General features: G+C 39.9%; 1 protein-coding gene across 1 annotated transcript in view; it reads left to right on the top strand.

The window, feature by feature from the left end:
- ranbp9 (RAN binding protein 9) overlaps positions 1-23156 on the top strand; it is a 34475-nt gene extending 11319 nt beyond the window's left edge. Inside the window, exons 5-14 of the mRNA XM_067606766.1 lie at positions 657-679; positions 5534-5718; positions 10117-10229; positions 10369-10477; positions 11706-11860; positions 13563-13716; positions 14839-14960; positions 15984-16135; positions 17288-17399; positions 18776-23156. Coding sequence (XP_067462867.1) covers positions 657-679; positions 5534-5718; positions 10117-10229; positions 10369-10477; positions 11706-11860; positions 13563-13716; positions 14839-14960; positions 15984-16135; positions 17288-17399; positions 18776-18906 — 1256 coding nt within the window. The 3' untranslated portion in view covers positions 18907-23156. The remainder of the gene's footprint in view (positions 1-656; positions 680-5533; positions 5719-10116; positions 10230-10368; positions 10478-11705; positions 11861-13562; positions 13717-14838; positions 14961-15983; positions 16136-17287; positions 17400-18775) is intronic.
- Positions 23157-24068: the final 912 nt, after the last annotated feature.

Raw genomic sequence — 24068 nt, 5'->3', positions numbered from 1 at the left:
CCGAAACCGTAGCAACAGTAATAATGTATCGGTATTTACTACTGAACTAGATCTCACACCTGAATGTGTGACCTGCACATCACTGCTGGCCCCCGTCCAGGCACTACAGATGGAAATTAGCTATTAGTTTTATCTGGAACAATAAATGTAGTGTGCTTTGTCCTTGTTAAATAAACAATAAAAGAACACTTGAATACAAGTGAAACACTTCTGAACCTTTGTACACTTACTGCTGGTGGATTTCATGGTTGTATATATTATATATCTGATGAAATAAACCAGCTATAAGCAAGACAGCGTGCAAATACTTCTGCTTAGAGCCACCGTGTGTTCTTACCCGGCCCACCACGCCGCTGCTTCAGCGATACGTTCCCCGTCTGAAGACTTCTTCATGCACATACTCGCATGTAAAAACACAGGTGGAAACATCTGGCCAAGATATATCCAGTAAAATCAAGTCATATGAGCCAGTTTTACCCCGATCAAGGGAACCTTCATTCTGGGTTTACATTACGTTTTAAGAAATCTGGTTGCTGACACTAACCAGGTTACTTCAGCACATGTAAACATACTGACTGTGGCCTCCCGGTGTGTGCAGAAATATATCGGACTCCTCTAATTCATGCTGACGCTCTTATTTCTCTCTCTCTCTGCAGGTATCGCCTTCACAGACCTACCAGTAAGTACCCACATTTTGTTCACTCCTTTTGTTGTAATTTTTTTTTTTAGTTTCCATAATTAATCAGGACCGTAGGGCACGAGTCTATTTATAGAAACGAAACGTTACGTATCCTGCAGAATGTCGACTCCAGTCAGAATGTTTACGCTGTGTAAAATGGATCGGAGGCTGGAAAACTTGCGCACTTCAGATGTTGATGTTCAGGGAGTTTGGAGGGGGCTTTTTGGATTTATAAAAAAAATAGGACATGTAGTAATCATTAGGGGGGAGAAACAAGATCTGACACACTTTAAAAGTCAGTTTAAAATGTCTGTGTTCAAAGTCTTACAACAGCTGAAGTTAAGATGAGATATTACTAATAATAATTGCTAATACTACTAATAACTAATACTAATTGGATGTGTTAGATCACATGATTTGAGTCTATATTATGCCTGGCAACAACACTTAAAGGCCTTGCAAAGTCTAAATCTTTAACACAGCTTTCTGTTTAAATTCCTATTATATTTCCACACACAAATGTGTTTTAACAGATAAAGTGTAAGAGGTTGAAATGTTTATGGATGGATCGACACATCGGACGCCACTGTTAGCTGGCACAGATAAGGATAACTGATAATAAGGATCATATGAGGTGGAAGACCTTATCTCCGCCTTAATTCTGACAATAATTAGCTTGAAGATCACCGAGGACCTGAGTCTTTCCTCTGGTCTACTACGCCTGGTCTTATAGGCGCCGAGGTCTCAGAGAAGACAGGAAATATCAGGGAACGGTACAAACAGGGCTTGACATTAACACCCGCCCACCTGCCAAATGCGGGTAGAATTCGGCGGTGGCGTGTAACTCAGTCACTCTTAGTAGCCACTTTGACTTTGCTTTTCCTAAAGCATCTTAGAGAGCCTCTGACCCTCTGACCCTCGCTCCTGCCCGCCTGCTGCAGCTACGAGAGCATGGCCAGGTCACACACACACACACACACACACACACACACTTACCGCTGCATCTACACTACACGCAGTTCACATTCACTTGTGAGGACACACACACACACACAGCTAGCAAGAGGAAACATTAGCAGTATACAATTCTGTTATTTTGAATCAGGAAACAATTGAATTGATTAGATAAAAAGAATTTGTTCTTTACTGCAGAGATTTCTTCTACTTTCTATAATTTACTGTTCATAAATATTTGAATAGACGATATTTTTGTCTTGCTAGGTTTATTTCAGTGTAGGTATTTTTTTAATCATCTACACTCCTGCACCACTTTTATTATATGCAATAAGAAGCTGCTCTTTTTATGTCTTTGCACGTTTTCATACAAAAGGTGTTTTTACACACAACTTGATCAGAGCTGAATATTTGATGACTAATGTTATAAATTGCATGTAGTCTTGATTTGGGTGTTAACAGTGGTCATTTACATTTAAAGGGTTGTAAATCTAGTTCCTCAAATAAATTGTAGCCCACAATAGTCGACTTTAATCAAATAAAACGTCATTTCCCAACAGCAATATTGTGGTTAGTGAAAATGCTGAGTGGCTGGTGAGCAGAAGAGTTAATGTCAGGCCCCCTTAGCTGAGATGATGAGAGTGTAACACTGAAAATATGTGAATATTAGCTACCCAGACGACTGCCTGTTGACGTTCTGAGTGGAAACTGTGCCAGCCAGTGTTCTGCTTTTTTCTACTCAGTGTAGCAACTGTTGTATTTGTTGGACCAACAAACAGCATGAATACCAGAATCTCTGCTGTTGCACTTCCTCTTTAAGGTTGTTGTGGCTGTTGAGCTTCTTTTGATGACACTTGAAGTTTCTTCTGAAGGAGAACGCCTCTCCTGTCTTTATATCTACCATTGAATGATGTTTTTTTTTTTTTTTGTTAGGAAAAACTGTTGTTTTGTGATGCGATGGGCTGTTGGTGCTTAGATGACTAGGGTTGCTTTGTGCTATTGTGGCTCATTTTCAGGCCAGTCTCACTCCGTAGGCTCTCATGCTTCATTATGTGAACGACTCCCACACCGAACGGACATTAATTCTAATGGGATTCATGCATGTATTAACCGCATCGAGATGTGAGGGAGACACTTGTTTTGAAGGTTTTTTTTTTTTTTTTTCCCCTTTTCTTGCTCTGTAGCAAATGAAAATGGGGCCGACTGTTTTTGTAGGGAGAAGAAAAATAAGAGTCTTAGCCACAACAATAATCCATTGAGCAGCAAAACAGGCTTGGCTGTGAGCCAGACATTCATGTTCCTCCAGAGTTGTGCGCTGAAGTGCGTCACCTCGGAACAGCTGACCTTTGTGGTTATTGGACCATGACAAAGACAACTCTGAGAGAGAGAGAGAGAGAGAGAAAGAGACACATGCACCCTTGTATTAATTTATGGGGACTTTGATCAGCTACATTATCCCTAATCTGTAATCCTAACTCTAATTTAAACCAGTGTATTTACACTCAAATATCAGTAAGATTTAAGACTAGATCTAGGACTAATGCCTGTTTTAAGGCTAGTCTTAACTCTAATTTTACCCTAGTTTGTCATCTAATCCACTTTTATGACTTTTTTAACTTCTTTTATGGAACTTCAGTGATACTGTCAGGTCGGTTTGGGTTTATTTTTTTCTTTCCCAATTGGACTCTTACACAGATAAAGAAACCTCTCACACACACGGTGCGCACCTCATCTTAGTCACCACCTTCTCTGATCAAATCAAGGCTGTGATTAGGTTTGTAGGACGGTAGAACAATGTACCCACACACACACACACACACACACACACACACCTCCTTACCTCATATTTCTGTTTATATCTCCTCATCCTGTCATCACAGATGTCATCAGGGACTTACAAAAAAAAAAAAAAGAAAAAAAAAAAAGCAGAATGCCTGTTCCAAAGAAAAATAAATTGACATGTACTTAACCTTCGGGCACTGGCATGCAACATGTGAAGAACTGGCTGTACTGTAACTCAATGCTAAGAATGTTTGAAACGAGTCACATCCCACAGCTGGTGTCAGGATACATCTATACTATTGCTATTAATAAGAGGAAGAGAATGAAATATGTCATTTAAATGTTCCAGAAATGAAAACACCAAGTTTTAAGGGTTTCAGTGATGTTTGAGTGCAGAGTGTTCCTTTTTTTTATGTCCAAGTGTATTTTTAGGTCTTTGCTCTTCTGTGGTGTTACTACCAGCAGAGTCTGGTTGCTGTTTACATCGGCTTTGTTTACAGTTTTGTCTGACACTGTCTTAGCCTTTAAAGGGATAAGGCTCATGATAGTCTGTATTTTTTTTCATTGACAACAATGAAAACCCTGACCCTGACCCTAACACTAACACTAACACTAACCCTGACCCTAACCATATCCAATGAAAACACTAAAACCAACAATCACTCAATCCTACTTACAAGTATTGTGTGTGTACCCGAGGCCTGATATGTCTTCCTCTGTGCCATAGAGCTCTGTTGTTGCCTCAGAAACTATTAAAAGCACATCATGGAGCCACTGGATGACATGTTTCCTCATTACCATGAACACACACACACACTGTAGTTTATTTTGAGTCATTTCCAAATAGTGTAAATGAGATCGACACAGCTGTACGAGCTGTTTTTCAAGTTGACTAACGATTTAAAAAAAAAAAACAAACAACTTTTAGCTTAATGTATTTCATTAGTGGACATGACAAATGTTAACCGCTCCCAGCAACTGTTAACCTCTTCTGTGAAAGGCGGATTAATGTCAGTCAAGACTGATCGGTCAGAGCGAAACGCCCCGGCTAATATGAAGAAAATGTTAGATTGAATAAAAAAAGTGATAAAGAAATGGCAATTCAGTGTCATTATCAGGCAAACATACTCCATCCTGGTGCCAAAAATACTCACTAGTGCTCTCTATTGTGTCCACAGCTTCAATGCGTCCTCAACAAATGCTTTATTTCTTCCTGTTATTTAAAAAGTAGTGGTCAGCAGCTGTTTTTTTTTTTTGTTTCTTTTTGTGGAAATGATGAAATGACCAAGCCTTTTTTATAAAAAATAAAACTACATATTCATAGTTTTTAAATCTTCAGTAGGAAGTAATGTTCAACAGACAGGGGAGGGACTTGCATATTGTTAATTTTTGGTCTTTTTATGGTATTAGCTGACAATAAGAATAATATAAAATAACAGCATCCTTATCTTTTGTATTCAGAAGCACTGAGCAACAGAAGGAAGGGAGACGAAACGTTGATTCAGCTAAATGCTGCTCTGTTTACCTGCATCATGTACAGTATGTTACCAAGCTGGAGACAGCATTGATCCCTCATGGAGACATTTATTTGGAAGCTTAGAGGTAGTATTGACTGGGAGTTTTATAAAACAGTAGATTGTAAAGCTGAGTGCCAAAATGGTACGGGCCAGAAAGTGAGTCCTGGCACCTGGCGGTATAATCACTGAGTCACTGGTACATCGATCAGACTGATAGATATGTTATTGTCATTCTGTACCATAAAAATCAAACTTATTGCCCCTTTAATGTCGCAGGAGTTGAACCCGAGCTCTCTTGTTAAAAGATGGCCCGTCAGCCTGCTACTGCAAGTTTATTGTATGATCTTTGTCAGCTAGTAAAATTGAGTTTTATGGGGTAATTGTAGACAAAAGCTTATTTCCTGAGATTTTCTGTTTCCTGTTTTTCCTCTCATTGTTTCCTGTTTTGATTTATTGCCCAGATTACATTCCCAAACTCCCTTTTCCTCCTCATTCTTTTCCTCACCGTGTATCTCTCTCTCTCTCTCTCTCTCTCTCTCTCTCTCTCTCTCTCTCTCTCTCTCTCTCTCTCTCTCTCTCTCTCTCTCTCTCTGCGCCGCAGCCTAACTTGTACCCGACCGTGGGTCTCCAGACCCCAGGGGAGGTGGTGGATGCAAACTTCGGCCAGCACCCCTTCGTGTTCGACATCGAGGACTACATGCGCGAGTGGAGGACAAAGATCCAGGCCCAGATCGACCGCTTCCCCATTGGAGAGCGTGAGGGCGAGTGGCAGTCCATGATCCAGAAGTAAGAGGATTGAGGACGTTGTAAAACCGAGCTATTCTAGTTGTATGATGATATGAAACATAAGGTTTAGATGAGAGGAACAGCAGTATTCATTTCTTTAAGCCTTTTTAGAGAATGCATCTTAGTTTTAGTCACATTTTAGCAATTTGATAATTATTACTTTTAGTCACGTTTTCAAAATTTCTGACTTCTAAGCATTGTGAGACTTCTCACCATCTTTGTGCACAGTTACCATGGATACAGGTGTCATTCTCACTATCACAAGGCTGTGTTTACTTGTTTTTTTTTTTACCAGTGTAATAGGTCACACACACACACATCGCTCATGTCCATCTGCTCTGCAGTGATACAACAGACTGACTCTCCTCAGTAAATCCAGTCGTCGTTACAAACTCAGGTGGTTTTAAACGGAACCGAACGCTCTCTCGTCGTTCTCGCCGTCTCGGTTTTACCTTTGCTCTCCGCTGCAGAGCAGCTCGATCATTCAGAAGTTGTTTTCATTCAGTCACTTGTTTATTAAATACTATTCACTCGCTCCAGACAAGCAGCTAAACTGTTGATATAAGGATAAAAATCACATTAATCCTCTACTCTCTCCTACCGATATAAACGTGGCAGTAGCCGACTGAAATTAATCCGTGAATACATCCACGTCTACCACGTCTACAGCGTCTACAGCTCTTATAAGAAGTTAGCTTTTATTAATGTCGGTGTACTGTCCTGCATTTTTTTTTTTTTTCCCCCCAAGTATGTAGTTGCTGCTACTTGTCTACTTTTCAGTAGAACTGTAGGTGAATTTAGTCTAGAAATCTGTTTTTTCTCTTTTCCCTCCAAGCTGACATTACCAGCAGAGATATAACTTTTACCAACATGCTGCTTATTAGTGCAAAAAGTCAAGTAGTGTATTTAAATTTTATTCAGTGATGAAAACGAATTCCTTTTGCCATAGTTTTAGATTTTAATGGTTACTTTTTATTTAGTTTTAATCTTGTCTTTGTTGTGGAAAAAGGGTCGTCGTCAAATATTTTTTATCATAGTTTTTGTTGACATTCATTTTAACATTGTATACAAGGTCACTTAAGATATGTGGAACATATGTTGAACTGGAGATACTGGATATACTAAATATTCAATTTATGATGTATTTTTTTGGAACGCACCTCTTCATGGTATTTATTATCATGTCAGTGATCATCATGTTGAAGCTGATTGTTCCAAATATGGGATACTGTAGGCTAGAGATGCGCCTTATACCGTTTTTATAACATTCTGATGGTAAAATACCACCAATCATTTCCATTACCACCATTACCTTGATTATCACTGTTTTCAGAGGACACCATGAACGCAACACAGCTCTCCTGACTTTCCTGACAGTTTTATTTTAATAAACTACAAAAAAAACAGTCAGTTTTTTACCAGTCAAATAGTGACACAGCAGGACAGTTAAGTGAATACAGGAGTTTTTGGTTATTTCACAACTATTAATACCCGAAACAAATCAGAACATAGAGAATGTAAGAGATAGAGACACTGAGCTGCATTTAAAGTCATTTCCTGTCAACTGTCTTAAACTTTAAACAACTGATCTGCTTTTGTCTGTGGTGTTTTTTGATGTGCATCCATTTGCAGTATACAGCAAAATACACTTGTTACATTACTGTACTAATACATTGTGTAGCTTGTTTGGTTTGATTAAATTCAAGCCAGTCGTGGTGTGAAGTAATTTTACTGTATAGTAGTGTTTCAGAAAAGTTTGATGATTATCGTGATGATACCGTTTACCGTGATATTTTTGGCCACAATAATCGTAGCATGAAAATTTGATCCTGGCACATCCCAACTGTAGGCGACAGGAAATGACTGCTGACATGACCGGGGGGATCAAGGCCCAGATGGACCACTTCCCCATCAGAGAGCAGGAGCCCTGATCCAGAAGTAAAAGCTCTGGGACTGGGTTTCTCTTCATGCCATGCCCTGATGGGATTAGCTCTCTGTTGCTGTGATTACTTGTCCTGAATGGATTTAATCTCCATATGATGGGGATTGGAGTCGAGGGTGGGGTAGAGTGGAGGGAGTCTTTATCCGGAAGAGTCTCCTCACAGCCCGGGATTGAAAACAGGAAGTTTTTTTAAGCTCACGTCAGATTGGTGGATGGGAAGTGTTATTGTCTTTTATAGAGAGAAGTGGTAACATAATAATCAGGCAGCGAGAGCGAAGGATTTAGAAGCAGAAATCTCTCCGGCTGGCAACGTCATGAAAGTTTGTTTGTAGAAGTGACTACTGTGGAGAAATGACGACCGGTCAAGAAGAGGATTCCTTCTTGGGGGAAAAAGCACTCGTGCATACTTGTCATTTTTGTACTCTTAGGGGGAGGATAGCTTCCATGTCATCTGCCCAGTCAAATGTCAAACACATCAGTCTGTTATCTAATACTAAAAGGATAATCCCACTTTATTACAATTTGTGTCCTACTGTAAATTCTCAAAGAGCGACTCTGTTTAGCTCAGCAGGTTTATATTGGAGACAGTTTCCCCCCCTGTTCCCTAGTTAATCCAAACTCAAAACTTCCTCCATGGTGAGCTTGTTGCCTTGTTAAACTCAGTATATTGTCAATTTCCACAACACTTTTCCAACAATATAGCAGGAGTAATGTCAGGTGTTTCATTTTTGCCTTTTCTTGAAACTCAACACATCCTCCAGAATGTTCACAGTGAAAGTTTTGCAGCCTTCCCTCTAATAGGTACGTTTTTTTTTAAAGGGTACGTTCACAATTTTTCCAAGTCTGTCTTAAAACAACAAGAAGAAAGTGAAAAAGGTTTTTCCTCGCTATAATCATTCCTCCTGTTGGCTATTAAAAGATCCCCATCAAATGCAAAAAAATGCATTTAAAAGTTAATGTGAAGCTTATATTCAGCTTCAGCAGTCTGAGTTAGTCACATCAAGTGGATATCTGACACATTTATAGTCTTTTTAGCATCAACAACAATCAGGAGTTCAGCAAAGAAGAATATCAATACATCATTTCTGTTTTTAAAAAAGAGAAAGCAGAGAAGTGGTGAATTAGTGCAATGGAAATGGACACTTTACTAAATTTACCATGTTAACGGTTGTAATTTCACCCCTTCAATGTTTTTTTCCTGGCCTTATATTTGTTCGAGCCTGGCGACGCTCCAGGCTATTGTTGAATACCGTTTATTATATAAAGTTTTATGGTGTTTTCATAATTTTGACTATCATTTTATATCAGTAATAATAACATTGTACTTGCCAAGATAATTCCTGAGATCTGGGAACATGGCAATTATTGCTGCAAAACAAGTCCTAACCGGGCAAAAAAAAACATGAGAAGTCAGATGATGAGATTGATTGTAAACGCACCTTCAGGTTAAACAAACTTATCTGGAAGAGAAAACAAAGGTGAACAATAAAACGATTACCCCAACTGTCCTCACCACAGTTTACGGAGCAACTTCCTGCTTTGACCTACAGTATTTATTGTAGTTTTATGCAGAGTTTTCCTGTAAAAATGAGGGATTCTTACCATTTCGGGTGTAGTTTTCCCTCCAAATTTGTGGTTTAGATAATCTGTCTTGTTTACAACCCGTCTGACTGCTTGTGTTTGTTGCCTTTTGAGACTTTGTCGTACAGTAGCAACCGTCGCCGTGTTACCATAAATGTTATCATAACTGATAAAACCCAACCAGAATTGATTGACTTAAACCGAAAGGTGCACAATCCTAATAACACCAACTATATCTGCACTCAAACACTCAAACTACAACACTACATACAGAAGTATTTCCCCTGTTTAAAATCTATCTGAGGATAGCTGTTTTTTATTTAGTCTGCACAGGAAAAGCATGTTTAAATATTATCTCTGCTTGTCCCAGTTTGACACGAATCAACACATCGTATTTATACAATGTTTTGTTTGCAGTTATGTTTTAAAGTATTGTAGCATTAAAGCACTTTCACAAACAAATCATGAGAATAGAAGTAAAGAAAATATAAAATGTACATTAAAGACCAGAAAAGACATTTTGGCTCAAGTCTCTACTAGATATTTAAAAGTGTGTGTGATAAGTGTCTTTACATTTGGCTGAACAGACAATTAGTGGTTATCTAGCTATCAATGAAATCTTACAAAATCCAACAAAAACAAAATACAAACTAGTCGGATATATCTATAATGAAAGTATCAATTCCCAGTCAAATAAAGCACATCAATGATGTGTTGGTTATATTTCATAAAGACAGATGGATTGCAGCTCTGGTTAGTGGATCTGTCGTTTCTGACCAGATGAAGAGCAGATCTCGCATAACTTAACATAATCGTTTCTCCTGCTGCTGCATCTAATCGGTGTGTTTTGTTTTGTTTTGCTCTTGTCCCATCAGGATGGTGGCTTCCTACCTTGTGCACCACAGCTATTGTGCCACAGCTGAAGCCTTTGCCAAATCCACTGACCAGGCCGTTCACGAGGAGCTGGCCTCCATCAAAAACCGACAGAGTGAGTCCTCCTGTCTCTATTGTCTAAAAATACAGTTTCTTAACACTATGAATCTGATATTGATGCTAGGACGGAACAGAAACTATTAATTCCAATAAGTGTTTATTTCCTGTAAACATGTTGACTGTTTGGTTTACAGAGATCCAGAAGCTGGTGTTGTCAGGTAGAATGGGCGAGGCCATCGAAACCACCCAGCAGCTCTACCCCAGCCTCCTGGAGAGGAACCCAGACCTTCTCTTCATGCTCAAGTACGACCAAAGCTTCATTCAGATGTTTTTGCAATATGAAATACATAAAATCACATATCCTCTGTTCATGGTCCTGCATGAATCATTTTAAAATAAAGAAGAGATGGCGGTGCCCCTTTTTGATACTTTAAAGTAGTAAAGATACAGTTTTCTTGCTTTATTCTGAAAGGAGCTTCATTCACAGTTTGATGGTGAACTTCTAGCTAGACTCCACATAGAAAGCCAGACGTGAGCGAGCTCTATCCGTTCAGTCCACGCCGTCTGTCCCGACAGCGGCTGCACAGACTGCCTTCATCAGGCCGACCGACATCAGAAACTTACTCAACCAAAATAGTTTTAACGTTGGCTCCAAGAGAAGAAATGGACAGTGTTTGTATTTATTGATTCATTAATTTTTATTTCATATTCCACCCACTGTAGTGAGTGAGAGGAATCTGCCTGTAGTGAAACAGACAAGCTCATAGACAGACCGGGGGCCGATCAATCAATAGAGTTACTGTGATGTAATAAGTACGTTCAGGACATATAAACAGCGGGAGTTTTGTGTGATTTTTTTTAAACAGCTGTCTTTACAGACACGCTTCACTAAACGCGACAGGGGGTCTTGGTCTGATGGGCGTCATTCAAACGTCTCAGATTCAGTGTGAATTGATACATTAAAAAAAAACAAAACCCAGAAGTATATCTGTTCCTTGAGATGCGTGAGTGATGAACTCTTCTGAAAACATTTTCTATGTGGATGCCTGTAAATCAGCAGATTATTCTGTTAAGTAGGTTTTATTACAGGACATCTTTTGCTGAAATCTGAGCTTATCCCGACCGAAATATAAGTTAGATTTTATTATCAGTCGGCGTCTCGCCCACAAGTGGCAACAATCTTTGTTTTTTTTGTTCTGCTACAATTTTTTTTTTGTGGATGTCTTGATACCTTAATATTCCAATTTATTAATTATTTTTGTCCTGTTTCTTTCATTCCTTCTTTTTCTTTCTTTCTTGTCTCTGCTCCTTTTCTCTCGTTCAACCATTTCCTTTCTTTACAACGTTTGTTTAATTCCTCACTTTTTTCTGTTTGTCCTTCCATGTCTTATTTAATTCATATTTTCCGTATTTCTTCTTTTTCTGACTTTTAATCTTTCCCTGCTTTTTCGCTGCCTTCCTTCTACCTTTCACGTGCTTTCCTCCTGTCCTGTCTTCTTGTCCTCCCTCCCCTCCTTCCGTCCGTCCTCAGGGTGAGACAGTTCATAGAGATGGTGAATGGGACGGACAGCGAGGTGAGGTGTCTCGGAGGTCGCAGCCCAAAGTCTCAGGACAGTTACCCCGGCTCCCCCCGGCCCTTCAGCAGCCCCAGCCACAAAGCCAGCAGCTCCCAGTCCTACCTCACAGGTACTGTACAGCTGTGCTCGGGTATGTTCACATCTGGAGAGTCTCATCTGAGTAAAAAAAAAAAAAAAAGGGGCTCCATTTTACATCCAGTTACAAAAAAATATATCTTTTTACAGCCTCAGCATCTGTTCTTAGTATTGTCACATCCAACAGATTGACGTCTTCCTTTTAATTGGCTGAAACGTGTATTATATCTGGATCGACAGCTGTGCAGGTATTCACCGGATTAGCATTTATCTTTTAGGTGGGCTGTAAAAGTTAACGTTGGGGTCACAGACCTGCCTCTTAATTAAAGGTTGCAACAAAAACACTGTCATCATGCCTACGAGTCTAGACATTCTGGACACCGTTTAAGTAATTATCATGTCAAACCACCAGATTAAAAAAAAAACAAAACATCACCGCTCCAGTTAGGTTGAGTTAATAATCAGTTTGACATGTTCTTGCTTTGCTGTGTGGAAAGAGCAGCACCTTTTTTTTTTCATAAGTAGGAAAGAAAAACACTTAAAACTTAATGTCATGTCCAGTTAGAGGTGAGGCAAATGGATTTGTAAAAAGGTTAAAAGAAATACAGAAAGTAATGAACAGAGACATAAACACAGGGTAGGTATTGATGTATTAATACTTGAGGTTCAGGCAAAAGCAGCACAGAACATAACAGTTTTTATCCTGGATTTAACTCTGCGCTGCACAGTAACTGAATGCTGCTTCTCCACGTTTAGTTTGCGCTCTGGCAACAGTTAACAGCTCTCTACCCGGTGACCTGAGAGGCCGAGAGGGTTCATACGGTAAAAGATATGCAGAAATGTATTTTGGTCCGATGCTGCTGAGACATTTATAGACAAGCAGCACTATTTTTAAACTCTATACACACTGGAAGGCAATGCAGAGACCTGGGCCTTGTTCTTCAAATACGACTCGACTAATTCAGGTTAACACGCTGCTATCGAGCTAAAATAATCCTTTATCATCCAGCTCATTTGGTTCTTTCGAAGGCAGTTTGAGGATCGATGAAGTTGTCTCGAATAACGAGGGCAAAATGAGCAGAGAGTTGAAACCATGATCAGCGTTCATAGGATTGGCTGAGTGCTCATCATGTGATTGCAGTTAAATGAGGTAGATGTGTTTGGAACGCTCCCAGCATGCACTGGGGCGATAGATTTATAGACATATCTTTGTGTGTTTTATGTGTGTTCCTGTTGTTGTTTTGTTCTACAATGTTTCTACTGTTTCCACACATTCATCACACAATAAAACTGTTTTAAAAACGGTTAAAAAAAAGTGTTTTATGTTTACATAAACAGCTTTCAGCAAAGTGAGTCCTGCAGTTAATCATTTAATCGTTCAAATGTCTAATTAAATGTTAAATGTCGTGGCTCCGTTGGTCTTGTAACAATCAGAATCTAATAAGTGAGATTCAGAGTTTCATGCATAAACTTTAATTTCATTGTATTCCAAACATTTCATTGTATATTTATTTATTTCAAGTCTTCATTATCTCATCTAAAATCATAAATATATCAACATTTTTTCATTATAAATCTGAAAAATTGAGACATTTGTATCTGAAAATGAGTTCATGTATGTGGTTCACTCTCAGACGTCTCGGTCACGATCAGCTGTTGACTCCTCCGTTGTGTATGTCGCTCAGAAACAGTTAACAAAAATCCGTCTTGCTGTGTTGTTGTTGTTGTTGTTCTAGGGTTCGACAGCAACTGCTGTAATGGTGTGACGTCTAATAAGAGCCACAGCTCCTCCCCTCACAGTCATAAGCCCTGCCCTCCAGCCTCTGGCTCCATCCTCCCTGCGTCTGACATTAGCCTCAACGGGAGCCGCAGCCAACAGCCCATAACAAGGTACTGAGAAAACCTCAACTAACACAAACAGCATTTCATTTATTCATAAATAGACCCTGATGGCCCATAAACTGTATATCTGAGTATCATGTTATCACAGTATAGTGGTGTTTAGTCAAGTAACAAGAAACGTCAGTGCAGAAATACTAAAGATATGTTTCAGCTAATTTAGAACAAGTGTCTCCATCACATAGTTTGTCCACTGACACAACTCAGTATGTATCTCTGTCACAATTCTTTAATAGCCAAACAATACTTGTTCATTTCAATTGTTTAAGAAACTAATTCCAGCTGATTTATCCATACCAGATTTTTTACAAAGTCTCAAATATATATCTGCCATGAAAATCCAATATTAGTCTGGTTATAGTTATAAAGCTGGACTGATGCTGTGCTTTGTAGCTATAGGCACCGTAATATAACTGTAAATCTGTTGATTGTCCCAGCATGTCAACAGCAGCAGATGTGTCGTGTAGTCACTATATAAATAAAGTAAATTGTGAATGAGTGATGTTTGCACCTACATGCAGCACATAAGTATAACAACACAAGCAATAATCTGCTTCAACTCCACACAGCTGGAAAAAAAAAAGCACCATATAAGTAACAAGAATTTGATTGACCTTATTGCTCCTCCATCTGATTTTTAGATTTACTCCCAACTAAGCAACATAGAAAAACCGTCTTGTATTTGGCTCCATTTCACAGTATAAATTAAGCGCAAGCTCAATTTTTAAGAGGCAATACATCAGAACACTAATAGAACTTTAACTCCTACTGCAACACTTCTTGCTTTGATAATTAGGTTTCCAGCAGGCTAAGGAACCATTATTTTTCTTCATTGAATGCATCATTTAGCTACAAAATATGAACTGTTAATTACACCAGTCACTTGTGCGAATAAGTCAGTAATTATTAACTGATCAAATCACATATTTAGGAAATTAACCATTATCTGGACACAAAGTCAAATCGATTTTATAAATACTGTCAGTTTTTCTCAGGGACTGAGTGTTTTACATCAGAGAATACTCAGCGTTTTAATTTTCAGTGATTCTCGTTTCAACATCCTTCATTCGCTGAGTATGAATAACTCACACATTTCCTCCCGTCTCCCCTCAGTAACGACGTGGACATGGAGGTCGACCACTTCACCAATGGAGTGACAGAATCGTCCTCCAATGGTTTCCTCAACGGCAGCTCCAAACACACCGCCGAGCCCGACGACTGCGACGCAGACATGGGTAAGTTGAGTGTTTGTGTGTGTGTAATAGTAGTGAATTGAACAAGCATTTATCAGTGTGGCAACGTATCTCCGGTTGCCTTTGAACACATTAGTGCCCTGGTTGATGAGGCTGTCTATTCTAGCAGCCTCTTTGACAGGAGTCCTGCTAATAGCCTGTAGATAAAGATGGACGTAGCGAGGTGTGACGTCACCTGTTGGTTTCATCGGAGCCCAGAGTTGCAGCTCATGGTCGGTGTCGTCTTTTCCGTTTGAAGCCAGGACCTTCCAAATAAAGGAGTGCTGGGTGTTGCCTTTTCACGCTCTGGAAACACGTCCCGCTACCTCGGACCCAAGCTAACGCTAGCTTACTGGGAACACCGAGCGATGTTACTTTGGCTAAATTGTACTAACAGGGCAGGTATTGTAATCAAGTAACATTAAACTTAGTGAAATAATCCAACAATAGTCCGATTCAGTGTCAATCAAGACCCACATGGCAGACATCAAAGCTACTATAAGACTTCAAATCTTATTAACGCAGCAATAATTTCTAAAATGACCGCAGGCACACTTAGTGGAGGGCCTGAATTGAGCAATTGAGACCATAATGACGTAGCATTTCTAGACAGAAGTTGAGGCTTTTTGAATGAGAGTCAGTTGGAGCATCTCGTGGCTGTTGGTGGCACTTTAAGGTGCTTCCACATTGGCTTCAGCCTCAAGCTGTGGTAGTTGCTGCTCTTTTCTAAAATCTAGTGGGCTGCAAGAACTCTGGGATGAAGCATTGGTGAGCAGCTTAAGACTTTCGGCCCTGTCTTTTCTTTGTTAGAAAACAAAACAAAACACTGACAGTATCACTCCTATTGTATAAAAGTTCTTGTTTTGAACTCTTTGTGGTAATCGAAGATCGGAGGCTTACTCAGCTGTTGCTGTGGTTGTAAGTCACCGGGTAAGTGCTTCAGATAAATATTGTAAATTTATTATCATATTCAGTCTACATTAAAACACGTTCATTTTGCATGCTGAACCGGCCGTGGCTCTACAGAGGTGGAGTCTGCTCAGTCCAAGAGGCAGCTGTGCGGCGGGAGCCAGGCGGCCATCGAGAGAATGATCCATTTCGGCAGGGAGCTCCAGAGCATGAGCGAACACCTCCGCCGCGAGTGTGGCAAGAACTCAGCCAACAAGAAGATGCTCAAGGTAACAAAGTGTCCACAAAGCTTACCGGACCCACAATGTGTTTAACTTATTGTTTTACAGTGCTGAAACATGAACTTCAGTATTTTACTTATTTAAATGACAGATTTTTTTGTTGAAAAAGTAGTTAATTAAATTAATAATAGAGGTTAATTTATGTTTGTCTATGTTATTAGATAAGTACAATATTATGAAGCCAGTTAGGAGTACTCCAGTACTTTAGTACTTTACTTCTGTAAAGTTGGGGGCTCATAAGATACTGATTTAAAGAAAAGAAGAGTAATGAAAATAAATTCACAATATCCAAGAGCAATGTCCAATGTCCAAAACTGTTTATATTCCATTTACTTGAATGTAAGACCAAGAAAAGGAGCAAATTCTGACATTTAAGAACCTGAATCCATCAAATCTTCTGTACTTTTGCTTGAAAAATAACTGAAATGATGATAAATGTATTATTAAGAGTTGCCAATTAATTGTCTGTTGATCAACTAATTGATTAAGATAAGACTTAATCGTCCCAGAGGGAAATTTGCCTTTGACACACACTGCTGCTGCTGTGCAGTAACACATAATTCACCAGTACTACACATCATACATCTCATAAATACAGTGATAAAAAGTAGATTAAATTACTCAGGATAAAAACTAATAATCAATAAATACTCAGGATTCTGAATTAGATTAATCAACTAATCGTTGCAGTTTTAATGAAAATTTAAGCAGCAGAGGCTATAACACCATTACTGGATCCTACAAATCCCACAATGCAACTCAACCAAGTATTTTTGTTAAACTCTTTCCTAAATCCCTCGTCATTCAAACTCCACACATCCAGTTTATAACGCAGGTTTTCTGTAAAATGTTTGTCATCTCCAAACTCAGGCTAAGATTTCCTCAGACTTAACAAAACTCCTCCAGATATCCAGAAGATATTAAACAAACACTGAGGAGGACTAACCATGACGAGCAAACTGATTGTGATGTGTAAAATTGGAGTTCACCATTAACTGTGAAACGCTACAAGTACACTTATAACTTGTGATGCTGGCATCTGCTGAACTCAGCATCATTGACGGACTGATGAGAATAAGAACGTGTGTACATTGTGCTGTAGTGTGATCGGTATCTGTTTGTGTTGGTCTCCTGCTGCAGGATGCGTTCAGCCTGCTTGCCTACTCAGACCCCTGGAACAGCCCCGTCGGCTACCAGCTGGACTCCATTCAGAGAGAGCCGGTCTGCTCCACTCTCAACAGTGCAATATTAGGTAGGTCAGCTGACGAAAAACAAAAAATATTATCATAGACTGTATTTTGCTGCAGGCTTCCAATAATATAATATGGATTTAAAGTAGTTTTGTAAGGAAGCTGTCAGTATTAAATATCTTTTAATGATGTGTTTAAATTGTATCCAATGACATATTGGTACTGAAACCATAACTGAGCGACTGTGTATCCTGAGCAGCCTCTACATGTTGAGCCACCTGGTTTTGGGGTTTGGAGCATAGACTGTAAAAAAAATAAAAAATAAAAAAAAGACGTAGCCACAGTGACGTCATTGGTTTGTAGACTCAAGTTTTGAAGCCTTGAGTTTGGATTTTGATTGTTGCATCTTGGATTTTTGGAGCCAGAGGTGACCATATTTAGACGAGATGGTGGAGCTAACCCTAACACTAGATGCTAGCTGAACATCTGACTTCTAAGAGGGTCTTTTAGTACAAACAAATGCTGAACAAGCCTTGTTTTAGGCAACCAAAATGTTACGATTAACTTACATGAACTGAAAACTGAAATCGCGATGGCTACGCCTGTACTCACAGGATCTGGGGTTATGCCATGGTTACATTATCTAATCAGCGTTGTCGCCGTGGTAGCGACTTGTCAATCGCAACTTAGCCACGCCTCAAGGCGTACCCTGCTTTATCGCCTGTTTTACTCTAAATGGGACCATAATTTACAAAATGAGCATCATTATGTATTAGAGAGGACAAGAAACTAGCGATTGAGACTCATTGGGAAACTGTTTACTGAGATAATAAATCAAGTGACAAGTCGGGTCATTTTCTCATAGACTTCTGTATAATCTGACTTCTTTTTGGAGCCAGTGGTCGATAAGGAGACAGAAGATCACTCACCACATGGTCAAAGCTGTTAGTGAATTATCTCAGTTTCACTCAGGTGTTAGACGCAGATACCCATGGCAGGAAAACAAAACCCTACTCAACCGGTTAGACTGAGTGTTATTTGGACCAGATCTGATTCAGGTCCCCGGTTGAGTCATGGTTCCTCAGAGCTGAGTTGACCCATGAAATGTTTTCTTTGGGACTGTTTTGTTGTTAAAGAGAAGTTTTAGTTGAAGAACAATCTGTTCACAGTGAGGTAGATTATTCAGAGTAACTGGGACATTGTTTCTAGAAAAAAAAATCCACTGTTGAGTTTTTGAAATGTAATTTTTTGCTGTTGTTTAGCACCAAAAATGAAACTTCACTTGCCTCTGTTAGGTTGGTAACAGAAATCTAGGTTTATGTGTAGAAGTGTCTTGGTTGTAATTTTGGGGAAGTGACCCTTTTTAAAGAAAACACTCCAGTTCTTTGCTGTCTGCAGTCCTGATGTTGTTCCTCTTCTTCTTCCTTCTTCTCTCCAGAGACTCACAACCTGCCGAAGCAGCCCCCTCTGGCCCAGGCCGTGGGCCAGGCCGCCCAGTGCCTCGCCATCATGGCACGGACTGGCAGCGGCTCCTGCGCCTTTGCCTCTGTGGACGATTACCTGCACTAGCCCCATATAAATACACACACACGCACACACATATATACATATATATATATATATACACACACACACACATTCTCTGAAGACCTGTCCAGAATCGACTCCTTCCACCTCCTCCATCAGTGTAGTCTTATTAGCTGAGGAGACGCTCCTCTGCACGATTATAAGTAGTAGAAAATTAACCATCTCACTCGCTTCCTGTTCAGCTTTTACAGACACGAACACCACGGGGTCAGGGGTCATTTCTGGGCAGAGCTTTAGAACCGCTAACACACACACACACACACACACACACACCACATACATTTAAATAAGCAGACAAACACACACACACACACGCCACTTCCCTTTCCATCGTAAATATTAAAATAATGCCTCCACCTTGGTTGGCTTGCAAACCCCCCCACCTCCAGACCATCGAGGCCGCGTCTGCATCACTCTGACAGCGGGGCGGGGGGACGCCAACCAAGAGTAGCCAACTTGAAAATACTCGGAGAGCCGAACTCGTGTGGATCCACGGCCCCTGTGTGTACCATGGGGGGGGCGGGGGTGGGGGGCCCTCTAACTGGGGGCGGACAGACTGGCAACCCCTTCCCTTCTCCCCCCTCCTCCCCCGGGTCAAAGAAAAATGTAAAAACCGGAAAAAACAACAAAAAAAAAAAAGAAAAGAAAAAGACGAGTGACCGCCATGGCTGACCACCCTTTAACGTGGTCCCTGTAATCCTGGCTTACCAGGCAAACGCGCGCACACACACACATATAACACACACGCAAGCAAGCGAACACGGAGGCAAGTGTGACGCTGAAAACAAGGATTGAAAAAAAAAAATCCATCTCCTCCACCGAGGCTTGCTGAGTGCTCAAACTCCAGCCAACGCAAAGGCTCCGTTACAGACAGCCTACCCTCCCCTCCACCGACCCCGTCCCCCCTGTCCCCTCAACCCCCCCCTCACTTCCCCCCCTTGCCCTCCACTGACTTCAGGACATTGGCGGAGATGTGTGTGACGCATGTGGACTCGGGACTTCGAAGAAGCCAGAGAGAATCTACAGTCTCGACTCAACGTTCCCTATTTTTAAAAAAAAAACAACTTTTCTTTTTGTTTTTTTTTTTTGTTTTGTTTTTGTTTTTGATGGGAAAAGTAGGGGGGGGGGGGAGTGGGGGAGGCGTGGTTACCTGGCTCTTATTTTATTTTTAGTTTTTCCAGGTTTACAAGGCATGGTGCAGACGACAATGATGATTATTATTCTAATTATTATTCTAATTATCATTCTATTAATTATTGTTACTTGCATTCACAGTATATTTGTTGAGCGCCAGCAAGAGCAAGTTCCACCAACTTATTATTATTATAATAAAGGTCCCGATTCCACCGATTACCAGTGACAAGAGTGTGTACATGTTAACGTTTATATATGAATTTAACAAAATGGAATTATATCAATAGAGCGAGATATTTAGTTATCAAATGAAAGGAAATCATTGAGAAAAAAAAAACAAAAAAACAAAAAACAATCCTTTTAGTTCTTTGTACTGACACCAGTGACTGCTGAAGTGTGCTGGTTGTTCCCAGTCTGTACGCGTTTTTTTTTTTTTTTTTAAATGTTTCTCCTTTTGTTGACTCCGGGGTTCCTACACAGGTGGAAAGCCGATAAATTTGACCGTTTCCAGGTCTGTAAAATGTTGGAAAACTGCTCTTCAGTCGTGAAACACTGAGTTTTAGAACTTCAAATTGACACATGGTGGTACTTGATGTTAAGTAATGTGTGAGCTTACATTTGTTGATTGTCGGCGTCAAACTGAAAAGATCCTTCTGGACAAAGTCTGGAACTTCTGACATGGAAACCCTGTTTAGGAACCCTGTGATGGTCCTTGATCCTCTTTTTACTTGTTACCCTCCCAGACCCCCCAGCTGCACAGCAGGTTTGATGCAAACATTGTTAATCTTTATTTTCGTATCGATGTCTATGCTAATCCTTAACCCACAAAGAACTCAGGAGCCAAAATGTCCCTTTGTTCCTCCGTTTCGGTTTAGAATAGTAAAGTCCAACCGAGCGGCGACTGACCCCAGGCCTCGATTTACAAGTTGTTGTTTTGGTTTTTTTTGTTGTTTTTTTTTTTTTGGAGTGGCACAGGCTTTTCAGACTCGAACACGGAGCAGAAAACAGAGCTGGTATAAAGTCGACCTCTAAGCAAACTGTGCGTTTAATTTAAAGTCGAACTTAAATTCAAACTCTCCTCACTTTTTGTGTAAGGAAATAAACTATAATACTGCAGATATTGTGCATATTTTTCCCTTTTTTTTTTTTTTTTTTTTTAAAAGTGGATGCAACAGTTTTTTTAACATATTTGTGGAAACATCGTCTTCGCCTCGAGCCTTTTGAGTTGGTGTTTCCTCTGGCGGTAGTCGAGTGACGACAGAGAGCCGGTGTGACTACGAGACACGCTGTCAACTTTGTGGCTTTAACGCTACATGGTTTTGAAACAGGACGTTTTATTCCCCTTTTCAACAAGCGCACATAATGTTTGTGCGGTTAAAAGTTTGTATTGCAATCAGAAAATGAAAGCTAGTTAGCCTAGCTTGGTAACGCTAGGCTTGTGCCGACCGGCGATTAGATCGTATATCAATGATTGAAGGGATGATTGACGATTGGTTTTTCCCACTAATTTACCATCAGAACTAAAATGTTATAAAATAATCTCTAGAATCTGCACTCTGCTGTGCATTTAGAGACGTTTCTGGTGGAGTGGCATGTTCGCCCGGTAAACCCCGCTAATCAGCACGAGTACATTTCTAAATTCTTTAATTACAAACCAGTTTGCCGCCACCTAGCGATCTCGAATTACCACGATTAGACAATATGAAAATAAAAACGATCCCTAATTCCCACAAGATGCTACTTTTTCGTTCATGTTGTTTCCGAGTGATCGGCAGCTCCGGCACACTTTAGTGCTGTGTTCGTCCCGCGTTCTACAAATGAAGGGTTGAGCTAGCGTTGCTTTCATAGGTCCAGGTGTGGCGATGACGATGACCACCAGACCCACAGTAATGATAGATAGTAACCTCAGCGCCTCCTGTGTTACTGATTCGAACCACGACAGGGAGAGTAAATATATGAAGGGCTCAAATAAGAGATGGAGAGTAAACCAGTGGTTCCCAAACTTTTTATTTAAGCCACGGCGCCCCTTCATAGTCATTTTTCTATAACATTCTCATGAAAAGCGAAGTAGCTTTCACTGTACAGATTTTTGTTGGGTCTTTTTGGTTTTTGTTTTTGGGAGGGGTCGGCTCAGGTTCTGTTTGTCTCAGCAAATCTGGCAGCACCTTTTGGTTTGTCCTTAAAGATCCCCTCTAGATATGTATTAAGATATATGAAAATACTCTGCTTGGAACAATAATGTGTGTCTGATTGTTTTTTTTTTCCACCAAAAAAAAAAGTATAATTACAATGTTCAAATTCTTAAAATGACTTCTAGTCCTTCTCCCTCTTTACAAAATCCAGAATCTATGAATATGCAAATATATTTCATTTCAGAGGTTGAACTGTTGGACACTGTAAAGTCTGAGTGTCTCTTACTTTCCTCCTTCAGCAGATGAATATAAAAATTAACTCTGCACAGTGAAATTCAAACATCCAACTGAAGGAACAAGAAAAACAGATTTTTGATTTGTTTTGTTTTTTTTGGAGGGGGGCTTTAACGTTTACCTGCCTGTGCTGCCATTGATAATGAACTTTTAATTTAAGTGGCCGCCCCTCTCAAAACATTTCCTCTTTTTTTTGGCAACTACAATTCTGACCAAATAAGCACACAAGTCAAGTCAAGTCAAACCAGGAAGATAACACGCTGATTTCTTAGCAAAAAAAAAAAAAATTTAGTTCGACTTTAATGTTGGGTAGCGGAAGTTAAATTTATCGCTAGTTTTGTTTTAACCTTGACCGATCATTAACCCCAAACTGCTGCGGTTGAAAGCGCATTCAGGTATGAAAAGCCCTCAAAGTCTGCCGGTCTCTAAGCAACCATGTCTACCCATCATCCCTCAGAGGTGAACTTCCTGTACTCACGAGGTTTCAGTTATGTTCACCAGATCCGTCTCTTGCCTCTTACTTTTCTTAGTGCTCAAAGCATTGACGGGGAGAAAATAAGAAAAACAAAACAAAAAAAAAGAAATAAAAAAACAAAAACAAAACATCAAGTATTGTCAACTGCACTGTGGCTACCACATCTACAAAAAAACAAAGAACCAAATACTTTAGGAAGACAACATTGTAGCTGTGTTTTGAAGCCTGTGTGTTCGTGTTCGCCCACTTGCAGAGAAACAGGAATGCCGAGGCTTTTCGCTAGACACCACATCCGATCTTTTTCCCTCTAGATTTTTTTTCCCAGGGGTCCGGAGTTGACATTTCTCTTCACGGTGGAACCGAGCTTTTCTGTACCTTTGGTTTGTTTCTCTCTCTCTTTTTTTTCGGATCGCAAAGCAGTCACGGCATCGTTTAGAAAACTTCTTAGACAAAGTGTCTGTTGTCTCTTTTATGAGTAAAAGGTCTGAAACCTATGCATGCCATAGTAAAGTGGTGGTAAGATCAAGTTAGATGTCTCTTATTTTATTCTTTTTTTTTTGTTTGTTTCTCCTTCTTTTAGCCAGTTCACGGTGTATAAGGAAGATGTCAACCAGTAAGTTGTCCACTGCTGACCTGTGTGTCCATTTGGAGACAAAAAAAAAAAAAAAAAAAATGTGCAATTTGTGTGAGGGTGAAAAAGATTTATATTAAAAATGACAAATGATGATAGTACTTGTCTGGATGCTGCATGACGCCCGGAGCTGAAGTCTCCTGCCTCCAACCAGTTCTGTCCTGCTTTCCAGAGACCAGTCGAGGCTGCACGTGTTGTCCAAAGATAATCCTCCTCATGTTTGTTTTTTTTTTCCTTTCTCAACACACACACACACACACACACACACACACGAAACCTGAAAGGAAGAAGTCCACCTTAAAACTACTGCTGTAGTTTCTGGGCCTTTTTAAGTTGTCAGGTGTTTTTTTTATTATTATTATTCTTCATGACGCTTTCTATGAATATTCAGCCAAACACAGATAATGTAGAGCTGCAGCTATTTTCATAACTGATTCATCTTTTGGCCTGTAATGTGAGGAAATGGTGAAAGATGCTC

This window comes from Thunnus thynnus, chromosome 12 (genome assembly GCF_963924715.1).
Source record: "Thunnus thynnus chromosome 12, fThuThy2.1, whole genome shotgun sequence".
Taxonomy (NCBI): Eukaryota; Metazoa; Chordata; class Actinopteri; order Scombriformes; family Scombridae; genus Thunnus; species Thunnus thynnus.
The sequence above is the reverse complement of the archived record's forward strand: the minus strand, read 5'-3'. Positions and strand labels throughout refer to the sequence as shown.